The 17737-nt window shown below is 39.6% G+C and overlaps 2 protein-coding genes across 2 annotated transcripts; both read right to left on the bottom strand.

Moving 5' to 3' along the window:
* Positions 1 to 7093: 7093 nt before the first annotated feature.
* Positions 7094 to 8023, bottom strand: LOC114566771 (olfactory receptor 52N5-like). The gene has a single exon (XM_028595501.1). It carries the CDS (start codon positions 8021 to 8023, stop codon positions 7094 to 7096), a length of 930 nt encoding a protein of 309 aa, XP_028451302.1.
* A 7586-nt stretch (positions 8024 to 15609) lies between these two features.
* On the bottom strand, positions 15610 to 16554 carry LOC114566476 (olfactory receptor 52N5-like). Its single transcript, XM_028594971.1, has one exon. The coding sequence runs from the start codon at positions 16552 to 16554 to the stop codon at positions 15610 to 15612; it is 945 nt and encodes a 314-aa protein (XP_028450772.1).
* Between the last annotated feature and the right edge of the window lie 1183 nt (positions 16555 to 17737).

Genomic DNA, 17737 nt, shown 5'->3' with positions numbered 1-17737 from the left:
TGCTAATGTTAGAAACTGCTAACGTTACACGAGTTACGTCTAACTTGGATATCATGGCATCAAGTGACGGACACAAAAATTGTAATTCCACTGTTTAGCCACAATGTTCTTTTTGCTTCAAACCTCATTGCTCTTCCAAGGGGCCTGGTCATACTACTCATTGTGCCTTTAATCATCCTTTTAATGAAATACGTTAGAGGTGCCCGGCCACATGTATTTCATTACTTTGTGGTGATGTTTGAAGTTGTACCATGCCACAACTGTTTCAAAATACATTAACTCAAATTTATCAAGATCTCAGATAAAAATCTTCGGTGACAATTTATATCTTAAATCCATGGCAATTTTGAAACTGGGGTTTTGACTTAACCCAAATATGAGCAGATTTTTAAACTGGATGTAAACACACTGATTAAAAGATCTTTAATCAGGATGTGTGCACATATCTATACAGAGCCCCTAAAGGGACTTAGGGATTTTTTTTCTTCTTGTGCGCATGAAAAAAACTTTTTCTGGTGCACACAAGGAACTTTCTCATGAGCACGAGATACTTTCCCCCGTGCACGAGAAACTTCCTTTGCTTCTGGTGCACACAAGATACTTTCTGGTATGGATGACAAATTACCTTTCGGGTACACACGAGTGACTTTCTCTCATGCTCACGAGAAACTAATCGTGTACCAGTGTTAAGGTTTAACTGGTTTTCGGAGTAACTGGTGATCTTCCAGATGCGACGTAGGCATGGCATGAGAAACCCTGGCCAGGAATGATCATGTAGGTGACTGTATCAATGCCTGTTTTATATACTGCAAACGTCAATAACTCGTTTAAACGTTCATCTTGCCATTCTTATGTGTCATAATCCTGTTTAATGTGTTTGTAATTAGGTTTATTTAAGGGTGAGGCTATTTGCACCTCTGGTACAATTAGCAGTGTATGCTATTTGTACCCTGGTGCAATTAGAAGTGCTATTCGTACCCTGGTGCAATTAGAAATTAATGCTATTCGTACCCCTCCGGTGCACACAGCAATGTGTTCTATAAATACCCCGTCTGGTACAAATATCAATGTATTCTATTTGCACCCCTGTGCATTTACAGTACCTTGGCATATAGTTACACACAGTTATCCATACTACTCATGTATTACACATTTTTGGAATATTATCGCCCTGACATTCTTACCCTAACCATAACCAATCCCACTACTCTTGCCTAAACCTAACTAACCCAACCAGAGCAGGCATATTCATGAGTCTTCCCCTACTACTATTTACTTCCCCTAAATTTCGCGTTCGCGGGCTCTCACTTGCACAATTGCATGCAAATTATCCAATCCAAAATAAACAGATAGATATAGAAAATAAATACGATAAATAGAAATTCAATTGTTATAAACTTTTAGAGACAACTTTGCCAGTTTTTGCGGTCATGGAAGATGAACGTCCGCCATGATTTCGGTGCACGCGAGCAACGTGTTTTTGTTGTTACATCACAGGGTGTGAATAGCTCAGCTGTGTGGCTGAGGCTATTCGTACCAGGGGTGCAAATAGACACTCCGTTTATTTAAACAATCTGAGGTGTTTGTTGACGCTGCAGCTCGAACGCAGAGTGAAGACCGCTGCTTGCAAAACAGAGTGCAGCTTCCCAGATTAACTTGTGGTACAACATCTGTTGTATTGACCCAATACTATGACTGAAGTAAAGACAACAATTTGCTGGATGTCATCCCTTCTCTCTCTCACTCCTGCATTCACTGGCTCTTGTCAGCTGTTCCTACGAAGTTTTGAACAATTCTGAATCATTTGGTTCATGGGACAATAAATACTTTCAACTTTGAACTTGAATTAAAGGCAAAAAAAGCTTAACGAAAAACGATTATACCTGGACAGTACTATATTACACATTCATTTCTTAAGATTGATCTGTACCTTTTTCACTGCAGACAGTCATAATAGGAAAAGCACAGGTGTATTCAAAACCATTAATGATGGCTGCATTCCACTTAGGAGAGACCCTGGTATTAAACCATTAATGATGGCTGCATTCCACTTAGGAGAGGTCCTGGTATTGTGCATGCTGACTCACTGAAATATCTTACTGAGACACTTGATGGAGTTTAGCCATCATTAAGGTTATCAATTTCAGCTGTGCCTTTCCTACTATGACAAGTCAAAATGTCTGCTGTGAAAAAGGTCCATTAGGAAAGCCTAAGTGACACAATTAAACTGTGCACTCAAGAGTTGTGCAAGTTAATAACTGTAATTGCACAAAAAACAAAAGAAAATGTGTTTGTTTTTGCTCTAGGGAGCCTAAATCTCCGCCCAAGAGTTGGTTGTCAGACCTCAACAAGATTGTACATGCCTTCTGCAAAACATGTCTGTCAAATATCTTTGTGAGAGTAAGAGCTGCTGGATGCCAATTATTCTAATGGCCTTTGTGACAATTTTGGACTTTTGTCAGAGATAATTCAGCACAAACAGATTTAGATCAACATGAAGTGTGATGCTGCCAATGGTAATTTTAATATATTTCTGCATTCATGCCACTTGGGAATAACAGGGACCGCCACCGTGGTTACGTTGTTTTACGACTGCCAGCATTCACATAGTCGGGATGCATGTTCTTCTTCTGTTATATTGGTGTTTAGCATAACAACTTGTTGCATGACTACCACCAACGGTTTGCCGTAGCCTAGAGCATCAGGTGTGTGAAAACATGGATGCCACAATAACAAAAGATTTGCTGCTGTTTTTTTATACGAGCATACAAACAGTACATCGCCAGGTGTTTGTTTGTGTTATCTGCAGGACAACGAATGGGAGAGGACACGGATAAGGAGTTGTTTTTATACATGGGCCTATTTATGAATAATTTGAAACATATTATGTCTGTGTATGTTTCTTGGCAGAGGTGTTTGTCTGCAATAAACAGTTTATTGTCATTGAAATATGTTCAATGTTAGCCCAGCTTAGTTTATATTACAAATAATTATAACAACAAAGACATTGTACAACGCGTCACCAACTGGGAAACTTGTTTAGCAAAATCCAGCCCGAGTTTCCCACCTCTGATTCCCACAGGAAGTGATGTGATGTGAAACATTTTCACTCTGATGTCTATGAACGCAGCATATATCTCTATCTGTCTCCTTGCTGAATCAGACTGCTGGTTGCTCTTTCATTTTGGTTTTATTTGAATACTTTCAGATGATTTATTTTCAGTCTCTGGTTGAATGTCTGCTGATCCTACACACATGTAGATGTAAATAAACTTTAAAGACTGCGCTCTCTTTTCAAAGTGATATCATGACTTCGCGTAAGCATACACGCCCACTTTCTTAAGCCAAGTGGCTTGTTATCGGTACACATTTTGAGCTATCCGAGTGTATGTCTACACGTACACTTGGCGTATTATCGTGAGAAGAAAGCAACGGTTTTGTTTAAGAAACGTCACACGAGGGACATGATCCCCGGTCTTCTGGAGGCCAAACGGCGTTGATGAACATGCTACAAAGCAGGTATGCATCTTGATAACACGCCAATAATGGCATACGAATTGGCATTTCATACATACATACATTTCATGAGATCAGTCAGAGAATTTTAACACTGTCACATAAAACCTTGACTGTAAAAGTCAAAAAAGTTAAAGTTGCCTTCACTTTCTGTACTTTCTAATCTTTAGACAATAACAGGTTTCAAATATACAAATATTTAAAGTGAGACAAAAAACCTTTAACAGAAAACATCAACTCTGATGTTCATTAAACCGAATCTGAGAAATTATTATGTGATTAATTGTCTTATTTATTGCTTTATGAAAGCGTCTTGCATGTCTTCCCCAGGTGATGTTTTCAACTCTGCCTCCTGCACATTAATCCCCCCCTGCAGCAGTGTGTGTGTGTGTGTCTGCAAATATTATTATGTGAACAATCTGAAGAATTTTCTACAATTTCAACTATTTAGTTAACAAGTGATCCACCGTCGTGATACACAAAACCCTGGGTTGAACCTGAAGTTACCTCGTTAACGCCAAATCTTGCTTCGCAGTACAGGCCTCTGGGGCCCGTTTCATGAAGGAGGTTTAACAAACTCTGAGTCTAACCCTGAACTCTGAGTTGATTTACCCTGAGATGGGAAACTCTGAGTTTTCGGTTCCAGAACAGCTGATTTTAGTTGGTTCAATCAACTAAGAGTAGGTTGACTGTGAGTAAAGCGCATGAACCACCACTATAAAAAGGCAGCATGAATGGAGCCAGGATACTACGATTCACCATAACAACAACTACAAAAAAATTGGTCGCCGTACTTTACCCCTCTGGAACTGGAAATGCTCATGCAAATACAGCGAGTTTGAACATATATTTTGTAAAAAAGCAACACGGCTGCTGCTGCAAGAGAGCAAGAATTGGTGTGAGGAAACTGCTGCTTGAGTCAATGCGTAAGTTCCAATATATCATATTAATTATATATTTAATCACAAGTATAATATTACTGGTGCAAACTGGTGGAATGGTATTGAACGTATAATCTATTTCATAGTTGCAATCCTGCAGGGGTGAAAAAGTAGCCTACTACTAATCCCATTCTGAGGTTGCAGCAGCATGTCATTAACAGAATTATAATTCATAATCTTTTATTTCAAAGGGTTTACATCATTCACCTGCAATACTGTGGAACTCCTTTTTAATGGATCTTAATGGTTTGTGGAACAGTACAGAAACTTTTAAAACACGTTTCAGAGTGAGTAAAATTCTTCTGAGGGCACTTTGCTATGCAGTGGCTTTCCTAATGCTCCGCATCACCAATGTTGTAAAGAAAACTGCCATTTGCAAAAAAATTTATGCGACACAAAGAATTCAATTCAATTTTATTTATAGAATCAAATCATAACAAGAGTTATTTCGAGACACTTTACAGATAGAGTAGGTCTAGACCACACTATAATTTACAAAGCCCCAACAATTACAGTAATTCCCTCAAGAATAAGCATTAGCAGTGGCTGTTGCGACAGTGGCGAGGAAAAACTCCCTTTTAGGAAGAAACCTCGGCAGACCCAGACTCTTGAATAGTCACATTAAAGATAATGGAACAGTGACTACGAAGGTCATCGTGGAAGTTTGTGTCATAGCAGGGCACATCGTGTCATACTGAGTAGTGCAGTCTCCAATACTGGATCCTGTCTAGTCTTTGCGTATGAACATTATTATTATTATTATTATTAGGTAGGTTAGTAACGAGCATTTCTGGGACAGGATGCATACAAAAGGAAACAAGTGAAAACAGAGATGAGAGAGCAGCTCAGTGTGTCATAGGAAGGAAGGAACTTCCCCGGCAGTCTAGAATTATAATAGAATTATAATAGCATAACTAAGACTAAGCAGGTTAGCTTAGAGAGAGGTGCCGGATCGGGCTTGAACTGTCCCCTGCCAGATCGGGCTGTACTGGCCTGCCTCCCTCTACTCTCGCTATATTATTGATTATATGATAAATAAATCTGACTACGAAGAGAAGCAGGTTGGCCAGGTTAGGCAGACGCTGCAACTCCTCACTCCTTAACTATAAGCTTTATCAAAGAGGAGGGTTTTCAGTTTACTCTTAAATGTGGTGACGGTGTCTGCCCCTCGAACCCAGATTGGGAGCTGGTTCGGGAGAATGTGCTGGGATGTAGAGCATGTCCACGATGGGTGACGTTAGTGATATGAGGACGGAAAATATACATGCCTTGATAGTACGAGTTACCAATCTTACCAATCTAATATACCAGGTGCCAGTAAACAAAATGTCATGTCTTTTATTACATCCAAAAAGGAGCTCCACACTCACTTAGCTGCTACAGAGCTCTGCGACGCCGGCTATGTTTGCTGCGCATGGTGAACCGTCATATCAGCGGTAGTTGGTGGTTCAGTTAACCTGAGAATAGGTGACTGTGAGCCGGGTACAGAGCACCGCAAGCTGCCCGTTGTTTCAACGGACATTACGGTTACGTTTAGGAGACAATGTGAGCTTTACACGGCCACAATGGTTAAGTTTAGTCACCAAAACAACTAGTTAAGTTTGGGAAAAAATATCATGGTTTGGATTAAAACACTCCCAAGGAACATACATTTCCTGAGTGAAAGTCTTTTGTTTTCCCCGGGAAGCAAACTCTTAAAAGTCCTGTGTTTTATGACGACCTATCCACACCAACCCTCTCCCTACGCGACCAGCAGCGTTCTTATACAGCAGTGTTTATTGGGGTGCATGCAGCAAAAAATATGTGGAATGCTTACCAATTGCAGTGCTTAACTTTTCGTAGCTATATGAGTGAATGGCTTATGATCGCCTGAATCTTTATGGAGCGTTATAGTGAGTTTCAGATCATTGTTTTGTCTGTTTAATGTTCTGGTTCACTCTCAGCACTCAAAGAGTCGTGTTCAAGAACAAGCTGTAGAAAATCTGCTGTACACTTCCTGCTTGGTCCGTTTAGACACCAAAACTACTTAGATAAGGTAATAAAACCCATCATGGTTTGGGTTCAAATCAGATGTTGATGATGAACTTTTTGTACAATATCATATAAACCTGTTTATGAGAAAGTGTTGAAAGATGTATGTACTCCAAACTATTACCACCAGGAAAAGAATCCCCATAAAGAACCTTAAACAAGGAAATATTACAAACTTAAAGTTTATTCAGTTTTTAAAATACTTGAATATCATATATTTTAATTTAATGGCATATATAGAAGCATATAATCATTGCAAATAGCAGCAATCATTCACAGTGTGTACTATATATATATATATATATATATATATATATATATATATAGTTATTTGTAAAAGCTAGTATTAAGTTATTCAAGCACAATGTGCACTTCCTCTGGTTCTTGAAAGAAAATACTAGGGTACAAAAGAATTCTTTTTTTAAATCTTGTTCGGGAACAAGATAGATATGCAAACAAGATATAAACTTGTGTAAAGAAGTTAACTTTTACCAACTTGGAACAAGATCCCAAAACAGAGCTATTGGAACCCGACTGTAGATATTTTCATGACATAAGAGGATCACAGTTTGTTTTATTTTGTAATTTTATCTCACACCACACCATCATTTTTTCCTCGTAAATATTATGTAAATTTGTTCTCTGATCGCTTTGATTTGCAGTCCGTAGATAACAGCGTTCAGGGAAGGAGGAACCACGTGTAACAAGATGGATGCAAGCTTCCTTTCGTCCGATAAGTCGGGGAAACGATGGAAGATGATGATGATGTTGCCTGACAAAAGCAGTAGGATGTACACGGCCAGGTGGGTGGCACAGGTCTGCAGCGCTTTGCTGTTCAGAGTTTTGTTCTTACTACTCAAACACACCATGGCAATCCTTAGGTAGGTGAGCATGACGCTGCAGAGCGAGCACGCCATCGTGAGCATGGCGGTGCCGAGACCGTAGATGTTGTTGATGAGAATGTTTTCACATGACAGCTTGAACAAGGAAGCATTGTCGCAGAACGGGTTGGTTACTGAGCGCCTGCAGCGTGACAAACGGACGCTGAGGATTATGACGATCGCCACCAAAAAGAAAGGTACGCACCACGCCGACACTGACAGCGCCACTACCACCCTGTTGGTCATAATGGTGGCGTACCGCAGTGGGTTGCAGATAGCCACATAACGATCAAAGGCCATGATAATCAGAACCGTGTGAGAGATGCCTGCATGAAAGTGAGCACAAAACGCCTGAACTACACACTCGTAATAATGAATGTACCGGTCTGGGATTGGAGTAAAAATGTCACTCAAGATGCGAGGGATGATTGTCGTGGCGCCAAAAACATCATTGATGCTCATGTTGCAGAAGAGTAGATACATGGGCTCCTGGAGGCTCCGCTCCATGAAGATCAGCACCACCAGGCCGATGTTGGACACCATGATGAAGACGTAGATGAGGAGGAGGAGGATGAAGGCGGGAAAGGAGGACTCAGGGCTGACCTTTAACCCCTCCAGCTGGAGAATATCCATGTTGAAAGTTGCATTGTCCATGCTGCAGGGGGATAACAGTTTAAATATGATGTTGAGCCAGATTGAACACAAAAGTTTAAACCCCTAACCATCTAAACCTAAGCCCCTAATCCATGAATAAAGTTATTGTTCAACAGAACTTTAGTCCTATTTTATGGTAAAGTTAACAAAGATTTGATTCTTTTACAAATCAGGTGTACCCAGAATATATTGTAAATCTTGTCAATTAAAATGCTTTGTAAGTGTGAATTGATGCAGAAGTTCCCCTTAAATAAACCACAGTAAGATTTGAATAAACAGTTGTTCATCGCTCTCTCCTTCATTTTATCAGATTTTCTGTTGTCCAATTTCTGGGGTCTGGAGGTTGCGCAGAAATCAAAAAAAATTTTGTTATAGTTTAAAGTCTTTGTTTAATAGCAGTTAAAAAACATCAAAATTACTTTTTTTAAATGAAAAAGAACATTATTAGCACTGTCATAGAAACATATTGTTTGTAAAATTGCACAGAATTATGTCGCCACACTTCACAATCGCTTTTAAATGTAAATGGACACTTTGGTATGTTTCAACCTGGACTCTATTTTCTCATGTTTTTGTGTCCAAGTTACTGATGGGAACAAGATCTATGGCCATCAAAATTGGTCCAGTATTGGGTGCCCATATGTAGAGGTTTGCTCCTCAACGCAGCGGGCCCAGGTTCAGCTCAGGACTGCGACCCTTTGCTGCATGTCATTCCCCCTCTCTCTCCTATTTTATGTCTTCAGCTGTCCTGTCAATAAAGGCCTGAAAATGGCCAAAATGTATCTTAAAAAAGTTACTCAGATTATTATTCTAAGTGTCTGACAACATTATGGAAAGGATCCCTACAGAGATAGACCTTTTTGTTGAAGAGTAAGATCCTTTAAGTTTAACATGAAGCAGCCCCAAAATCACCATCACCAAATGCCACCAGACTCCATAGATCTGACTGATCCATAAATAATCAGTGATTTGACCATCGTAAAACACACTTCATTCAAAGTCGACAGAAACTAAATTAAACTATCAAAAGCCATCTTGGTTCATCTTTCCACTCTTCCAACAATCACCGCTATGGTTTGGTTGAAATAAACCCTTAAATCACCCATTTATGCTGATCAGTACTGGACCAATTTCAATGATTTCTTTGTTCACGTTAGTCACTTAAACACCAATGCATGGGAAAACATTCAAAAGTTTACTTTCTAACCTACTTAAGAAATGAAACTGGCTTCAAATATAGAAATCTTTAAAGTCAAGTCAAACATTAACACTGCATCTAAACAAGTTCACTTAACTAGGAAAGAAGAATATATTTCACATTTTCTGGCACAAAGACAGAATCCTTCTCTTTTACCTTTTGGGCAGTCTCACCTGTCTCCAAATTCAAAACAAGAAACACAACACAAAATTCACAACAGTCTACTAGAAGAGCGGACAGAATTCCTGCGCAAACATAGAATTTTTTAAATTTACAGATTAGACTGCTTCAATAAAAACAAGTATGATTTCCTATTTCTTTTCTGTCATTCAGGCTACAATACATTTCAGTCAACTAAAATGTCTGTGCAAGCCTATTTGTACGTCTACAGCCCAGCAACTTATCCTCTAAATTTTTCCTCAATAACCTCGACATTGAGTTTCTTTAGACTAGCTATAGATTATAACTCCAAAAAAAAAAGTCTTGAAGGAAAATGGAGAATTTAAGGTTTGACAAAAATGTCTCTTTTGATAGTAAAGGTTTCAGACCCCTGTACTAGAAGGACAATATTACTGCAAAACAGTTTCAATAATTACAGAACAGGCCGCTTTAATGAAAACAGAAGCTTATTTCCTAAAACCACACTACAACTCATCTCTTCCAGAATCTGTTAAACAGAACAAACATGGAACATCACATCTCTCAAATCTATATAACAGTGATCCTGGAGAATCTCAGATAGTTATGTCATTGTTTTGCTATTTGTTTGTGCATATGTGCTTTTAAACTTTGTATGTACTTTTGTATGTTTATTTTAATCATCAATCTGCCAGAGACTACAGATAAAAATTAGCCTGTCATGTTCTGTGTTGATTAATGTGCATTGCCCCTTTTTAAATAAAAGAAACATAAAACACAGAATAGATACAGTGAGTTAACTGTTTTCAGGACATAGCTATACTGTTTTTATAAAACAAATATGCCAAAACACAGTTCATTTCATTTCAATGTTAACATTTCAGTAAGTTATCTTTCTCTACACAACATTCATTCAGTAGTTCATTCAATATTCAGTGAGCAGTGGAAAACATTTCTAGGGTGAGTGAGTGTGTGTGAGGTTTACTTGTTGACATGAACCTCCTCCAGTCAGACCTGAGTTGGACTGCAAACTCTTTATATAAACTGTCTGAGCAGCACTATAAGCCAGACCTCCACTAGGGGCCCCGAGGGCTTTGATGTCTTCATACCCAAATCATTCAATTATGTTTTTAGGTTGTGTATCTATATATGTATATATATATATATATATATATACGCTCTTAATTTTTACTCTGACATGGTATCTGCTACGGGATTTGGATCCAATCCAAAATTATTATTTATTAATTTTTTATTTTGATTCATTTGTTTAACAGATGTAGAGGGAATTATGTCTAAAATAAGGCCCTAAGGCCTTTCAAATCTGACTCCAATTTATTTATTTATTTACATCAGACTTAAGTTTACCAGAACACAAGGATCAGTGTGAGACGAAGAGTTCAGTTAAGCAAAGTTTACTGAGTCCAGCATAAAAGGTTACAAAATAATTGTGGGTTCACAAACAGTTTTCCTGGCAACAGACATTAAGCCAGAGCTGGTCAACCAAGATCTCGTCTGAATATTAACTCTGATCTGAGTTTTCCCTGTCTTTATTCTCTCCTCACAGGTGGGGTGTCTCCTAGTTCTAGACAGAAACTGTTATCTTTCACAAACACACACACCAAGGTCAGGGTCTCTGTGTGGTGCAACTTCCTCGTCTGCTCTCGTAACTTTAACTGTCTTTCCTGTTTTTTCTGCTTATCTGTCTGGTACACAATGCATTCTTATGCCATGAAAGGCTTAAACGATAGATAGATAGATAGATAGATAGATAGATAGATAGATAGATAGATAGATAGATAGATAGATAGATTTTTATTGATCCCAAAAAATGGGAAATGTTGCAGCAGCAAAATATCAGACACACAGCACACATACAGAGTATACATTAAACAATAGGAAACAATGTACATGAAATATCAGACACACAGCACACATGCAGAGTATACATCAAACAATAGGAAACAATATACATGAAATAATAATTGAATGCTACATGAGCAATACTTAAAATATATACAATTTGGAAATAAAATGTTCAACTGTTTCAATAGATATAGATAAACTTAATCACTAGTAATGATACGATGTAGATAAACCTATTGTGCAAGGTTGTGCAAGGTGCATTCAGTGTAGTTGTGATGTATATGAGTCTTATCTCACACTCAGTGATGAAGTGTTAAAAAGTTTAATTGTCTGTGGTAGGAATGATTTCCTGTAGAGGTCCATACAACATCGAAGCTGTCGGAGCCTCTAAGAGAAGGTGCTCCTCCGTTGGACCAGTGTGGTGTGGAGAGGGTGGTCGGGGTTATCCATGATAGATAACAGTTTGTTCAGTGACCTCCTCCCCACCACAGCTTCAAATGTGTCCTGTTTGCAGCCAATAATGGATCCAGCCTTCCTGATCAGTTTGTTCAGTCTGTTTGTGTCTCTGGCTCCGATGCTGCTGCCCCAGCAGATGGCGGAGGAGAACAGAGCGCTGGCCACAACAGACTGGTAGAACATCTCCACCATCCTGCTACACATGTTGACAGATGTCAGCTTCCTCAGGAAATAGAGTCTGCTCATCCCCTTCTTGTAAACAGCAGTGCTGTTGATTTTCCAGTTCAGCCTGTTGTCGATGTTGACACCCAGGTAGCTGTACTCCTCAACCATGTCCACATCTCCACCCAGAATACAAAGGGGCTGCGGAGCCGTTCCCTTCCTCCTGGAGTCAATAACCATCTCTCTGGTCTTATCCACGTTCAGCAGCAGGTGATTCTTACCAGACCACTCCACAAAGTTGTCCTCCAGCGCTCTGTACTCTCCCTCCTGTCCATCCCTTATACACCCAACAACTGCAGAGTCATCAAAGAACTTTTGTAGGTGACATGACTGAGTTGTACTGGAAGTCTGTGGTGTATAATGTGAACAGAAAGGTTGACAGCACAGTCCCCTGTGGAGCCCCTGTATCACTCACCACCACATCAGACAGAACACGGTCCAGACGGACAAACTGTGGTCTGTCTGTCAGGTAGTCAGTGATCCAGGAGACTGTGGACGCACCAACACGTTAACGGCTTAAGCTTAACCTTCTATTCGTCAGTGACATTTCCTTGAACCACTTCCTCAATGACACAGCTTCTTTTGCAAAGTGCAAAAATATATATTTTAACTGCAAGTATTCTACACAGAACATAAAAAACAAATTACATTACAGAAAAACTAAAAATACATGTGAGGGTGTGGCAGAAATCTGCAACGTGTCATCAACCAAGGGTTGGGGTGTGCACTGCTGTATACCATGATGATTAACTTATGTGACTTTCTACATGACAATAGTTTGAGGATTTTAAGTTAGGCTTTAGATGGCATCGTAGCACAGAGATGGCACTTGTGAAAATTACAAATGACCTTGTAACCACTTCAGCCAAAGGACTTGTCTCCATACTTGTCTTACTAGATCTTAGTGCTTCATTCAACACCATTGGCCATACCATCCTCTTACAGTGTCATTCAAGGTACAGCACTAAGCTGGTTTGAATCCTTGTTATCAGATCAATCTCAGTTAGTTAATGTTACCGATGAATCCTCCAGGCACGCTAAAGTTAGCCATGGTGTTCCACAAGGCTCAGTGCTTGGACCAATTCTATTCACCTTATATATGCTTCCTCTAAGCAATATTATTAGTAAACAGTCTATTAATTTTTACTGTTATGCGGATGATACCCAATTATTCCTAACAATCAAGCCAGATGAAACCAGTCAGTTAGTTTAACTTGTATTAAGAACATAAAATTCTAGATGACCTACAATATCCTGATGTTAAACTCAGACAAAACTGAAGTTATAGTGCTGGGCCCTAAACACCTATGAAGCTCACTATCTAAAGATATAGCTACTCTGGATGGTATTAACCTGGCCTCCAACACCACTGTCAGAAAGCTCAGAGTTGTTTTTGATCAGGATGTATCCTTTTAACACCCACATAAAACATATCTCAAGAACCGCCTTTTTTCAACTGTGTATCATTGCCAAAATTAGGCACATCCTGTCTCAAAACGATGCAGAAAATCTAGGTTGAAAAAACAAATCTCTCTCCAGTTGAGCTAGAATACTGCAGCGCGTGTACTGACATGATCTAAGAACCTATAACCTAACCACTTTTCTCCCTAATTAGCTTCTCTGAATAGGCTTTCTGTGAAATGCATTATTGAATATAAAATCCTACTCCTGACCTACAAAGCTCTTAATGATCAGGCACCATCATATCTTAAAGAGCTCATAGCACCCTATTGCCCCACTAGAACACTGCGCTCCCAGAATGCAGAGTTACATGTGGTTTCCAGAGTCTCCAAAGTAGAATAACAGCCCCCAGTCTGGGTGTGGGAGGTAGACACTGTCCCCATATTTAAGAGTAAGCTTAAAACTCTCCTCTTTGATAAAGCTTATAGTTAGGGAGTGACAAGTGGCAGCGTTGGCCTAGACCAGCGGGGGAGGGTGTGTCTCTCCAGACACAGTGCCCCCTCCTTCTCACTGCTTCCTTATCAAGGTTGTATGTTTGTAGGTTGGCTCAGGTTTGCCTTGAACCAGCACTTAGTTGTGAGGCTTTTAGACTGCCGGGGGACTTCATTTGACACACTGAGCCCCTCTCTCCTCTCCTCTCTTACCATCTGTGTGCATTCATGTCCCAGTAATGCTTGTTACTAACTTATGTTAGGTTGTAAAAAGTTAAACCATTGGTGATGTCTGATAAAAATGTACTTTTAGTTGAATGAACACTGTAGCTGGAGGAAGCACTGAATCAACCGATTGCATCACACCACACTAATCAGCATTTGACTGCCTCACCCCGAACCTAGTTTCTAAAGAATTAATTAACTCATATCTGTCATTTAGCATACTGGAGAAAGCTCCTTGCCCCCACACACGGAGACCTATTGTTTCTGCCTTTTGGGGAGCCACTCAGTCTTGATTAGAACAAAGAAAATGCATATCTCTGTAGAATCGGCACTACATGATAAACAACCTTAGTCTGTGACCTGGAGTAGACCTGAAATCAGAGGTGTGTCCTTAACCTGAGGGACATAGAATTCGGATCCTGAGAGAGATTCGGGGCTTCAATCTGTGACCCCGACAGGGGAAGCATTTTTGAAGACCGCTGTTTACAGTGTATTGTTTTGTCATGTTGCATGGCTGCTAACTGTGACCCGACAGGGGAAGCATGTTTTGCAGTCTGCTGCTGGCAGTGTTTTATGTTTGATTGTGTTTTGACTGTTGTTTTCATCATGTTGTTCAATTAAACCTTTTGCTTAACTTTCAATTCGACCCCAGCCTCTCCTTCCTCCTCAGAAATCTAAGTGACAAGTCTTTTAGATATTCTTAACACTTAGTTCCAGGGAGCTCAACCCTTCTAAACTGATTCATCCAGTGGAGATTTAACAGCAGGTAAATGAGGACCTCCGGGTCCTCTGCACTCTCCCTTAAGTTACCAGCTAATGCTTGCTAACTAGCTAGCTTGGTTGGCAGAACACTGAACAAGATATTTTTAGGTGACCAAAATGTTCCAATTAACTTTGATGAAGTGAAAACACAGTAAGAGGGTTAAAGTTTAAGATGAAAAACAAAACAGCCAAAAACAAGTTCAGGTCTATTTTAATGTCCACAGTGTTAGCATGGTTAGCATCGCTAAGCCTCTGTCCTGATTGACAGGTCCTAAAGCATGAAATAAACAGTACTTTTATCATCGTTAAACACACTTCATTCAAAGTTGAGAGAAACAAAATGAAACAAAAACCATCTTGGTTCATCTTTCCACTGTTCCAAGAATCACCTCTCTGGTTTGGTAGAAATAAACCCTTAATTCACCCATTTACATATGAAAATATGCTGGCTCTATACACACTAAAAGTACTGATTATTTACATGGAGTCTGGTGTGTATGATGATAGCGATCCCTGAGCCATTTCATGTTAAACAAAAAGGATCTTACTCTTTAACAAAAAGTCTATCTCTGTAGGGATCCTTTCCATAATGTTGTCAGACACATAGAATAATAATCTGAGTCTGTCAGCGGCAAAAAACAAACTATTAGTGGACGCTAACTGACTGTAAACAGTTTTCCTATAGGGTTACATTGCAGCCCAGTTTGTGGCTGCTGGTTACAGCGTTCTAGCCCAATACTGGACAAAGATTATTGTTCACATTAGCCACTTAGACCTCTATGCATGGGAAAATAGGGTCCAGGTTAACCCTTTCATTTAGTATTGAGTCATTTTGTCATATTTGTTTTTTTCCTGGTAAACCTTATGAAGAACTTTTCTCTGACTGCTTTGATCTGCAGTCCGTAGATAACAGCGTTCAGAGCAGGAGGGACCACGTGGAACAAGATGGAAGCCATCTTCCTGTGGTCTGACAAGTCGGGGAAACGATGGAGAATGATGATGATGCAGCCTGACACGAACATGATGATGTAAACAGCCAGGTGGGTGGTGCAGGTCTGAAGCGCTTTGCTGTTCAGAGCTTTGTTCTTACTACTCAAACACACCATGGCGATCCTCAGGTAGGTGAAAATGATGCTGCCGAGGGACGAGCCCAGCAGCACCACCGTGTAGCCGAGACCATAGATGTTATTGATGAGAATGCTTTCACAAGACAGTTTGAACAAGGACGCGTTGTCGCAGAACGGGTTGAGTATGACCCACCTGCAGCGCGACAAACGGACGCTGAGGCCCACCAGGATCACCACCATAAATAAAGCCACCGCCCAGGCTGACAGCGACAGCGACACCACAATCCTGGTTGTCATGATGGTGGTGTACCGCAACGGGTTGCAGATGGCCACGTAACGATCAAAAGCCATGATCATGAGCACTGTGTGAGAGGCGCTCGCATGAAAGTGAGCACAAAACGCCTGAACGACACATTCGTTATAATGAATGTACCGGTCTGTGATTGGAATAAAAACGTCACTCAGCAAGGGAGGGATGATGGTCGTCGCCCCAAAAACATCATTGATGCTCATGTTGCAGAAGAGTAGATACATGGGCAGGTGGAGGCTCCTGTCTGCGAAGATCAGCACCACCAGGCCGAAGTTGGACACCATGATGAAGACGTAGATGAGGAGGAGGAGGATGAAGGCAGGAAAGGAGGACTCAGGGCTGACCTTTAACCCCTCCAACTGGAGAATATCCATGCTGAAAGTTGCATTGTCCATGCTGCAGGGGGATAACAGTTTAATTATCACGTTGAGCCAGATTGAACACAAAAGTTTCCCTAACCCCCTAACCCATAAATAAAGTTATTGTTAAACACATCCTTAGTCCTATTTTATCGTAAAATTAACAACTGAATTTTGTGCTTCCGATTTGATTCTTTTACATAAATCAGGTGTACCCAGAATATATTGTAAATCTTGTCAATTAAAATGCTTTGTAAGAACCTCGAGTGTGGCCCTTGAGAAATTGACCTATAGTGTTAGAGGGAGGACTTCTGAATTTTATAATATTTGGAAGATGTTTCTGGATCTGTTAAGGAGTGGAGATGTGGGGGAGGCGGTGGGAGAATAAGATGATGGAAAATGTCTAAGTGGTGTTTGGGAGTGTGCGCTGTAATCTACATCAAGATGTATTTATTTTATTTTAATTCTCTTTAATTTATTATTATGATTACTATTATATTTATTTATTTTTTTTTTTTTTTTTTGCTATCTTTATTTATTTGTTCACATGTTTTGGTCCTTTCAGTATTATTGGTGTTTTGATTGTTGTTTTCACTTCTGCCATGTGTTCGTGATGTTATGAGTGTTGGATGGTGATGTACTAAAACAAAAAAGCAATACAAATATGTTTAAAAAAAAAAAAATGCTTTGTAAGTGTGAATTGATGCAGAAGTTCCCCTTAAATAAACCACAGTAAGATTTGAATAAACAGTTGTTCATTGCTCTCTCCTTCATTTATCAGATTTTCTGCTTTTCAATTTCTTTTGCTCAGTCTGGATGTTGCGCAGAAATCTAAACAACTTTTTTATATAGTTTTAAGTCTTCATTTAATAACCACACTTAATAACTTATTTTTAAATGTAAAAGAACATTATTAGCACTATCATAGACATTATCATAAATTTATCATAAAATTGCACAGAATTATTTTGCCACACTTCACCATCATTTTTAAATGTAAATGGACACTTTGGTATGTTTTAACCAGGACTCGATTTTCTCATGTTGTGTATCCAAGTGACTGATGGGAACAAGATCTATGGTCATCACAATTGGTCCAGTATTTGGCAAGACGCAACAAACTGCAATGTAACGTTAATTGGCAAATGTTCACTAAAAGTTCTGTGTTTGCCAGTGACAGACTCAGATTATTATTTTAAGTGTCTGACAACATTATGGA

This window comes from Perca flavescens, chromosome 13 (genome assembly GCF_004354835.1).
Source record: "Perca flavescens isolate YP-PL-M2 chromosome 13, PFLA_1.0, whole genome shotgun sequence".
Classification (NCBI taxonomy): Eukaryota; Metazoa; Chordata; class Actinopteri; order Perciformes; family Percidae; genus Perca; species Perca flavescens.
This window is presented reverse-complemented; position numbering and strand designations above follow the sequence as displayed.

Excerpts from the sequence above, each read along its gene's own strand:
- LOC114566476 (XM_028594971.1), bottom strand. The coding sequence starts at position 16,554 with ATGGACAATGCAACTTTCAGCATGGATATTCTCCAGTTGGAGGGGTTA.
- LOC114566771 (XM_028595501.1), bottom strand. The coding sequence starts at position 8,023 with ATGGACAATGCAACTTTCAACATGGATATTCTCCAGCTGGAGGGGTTA.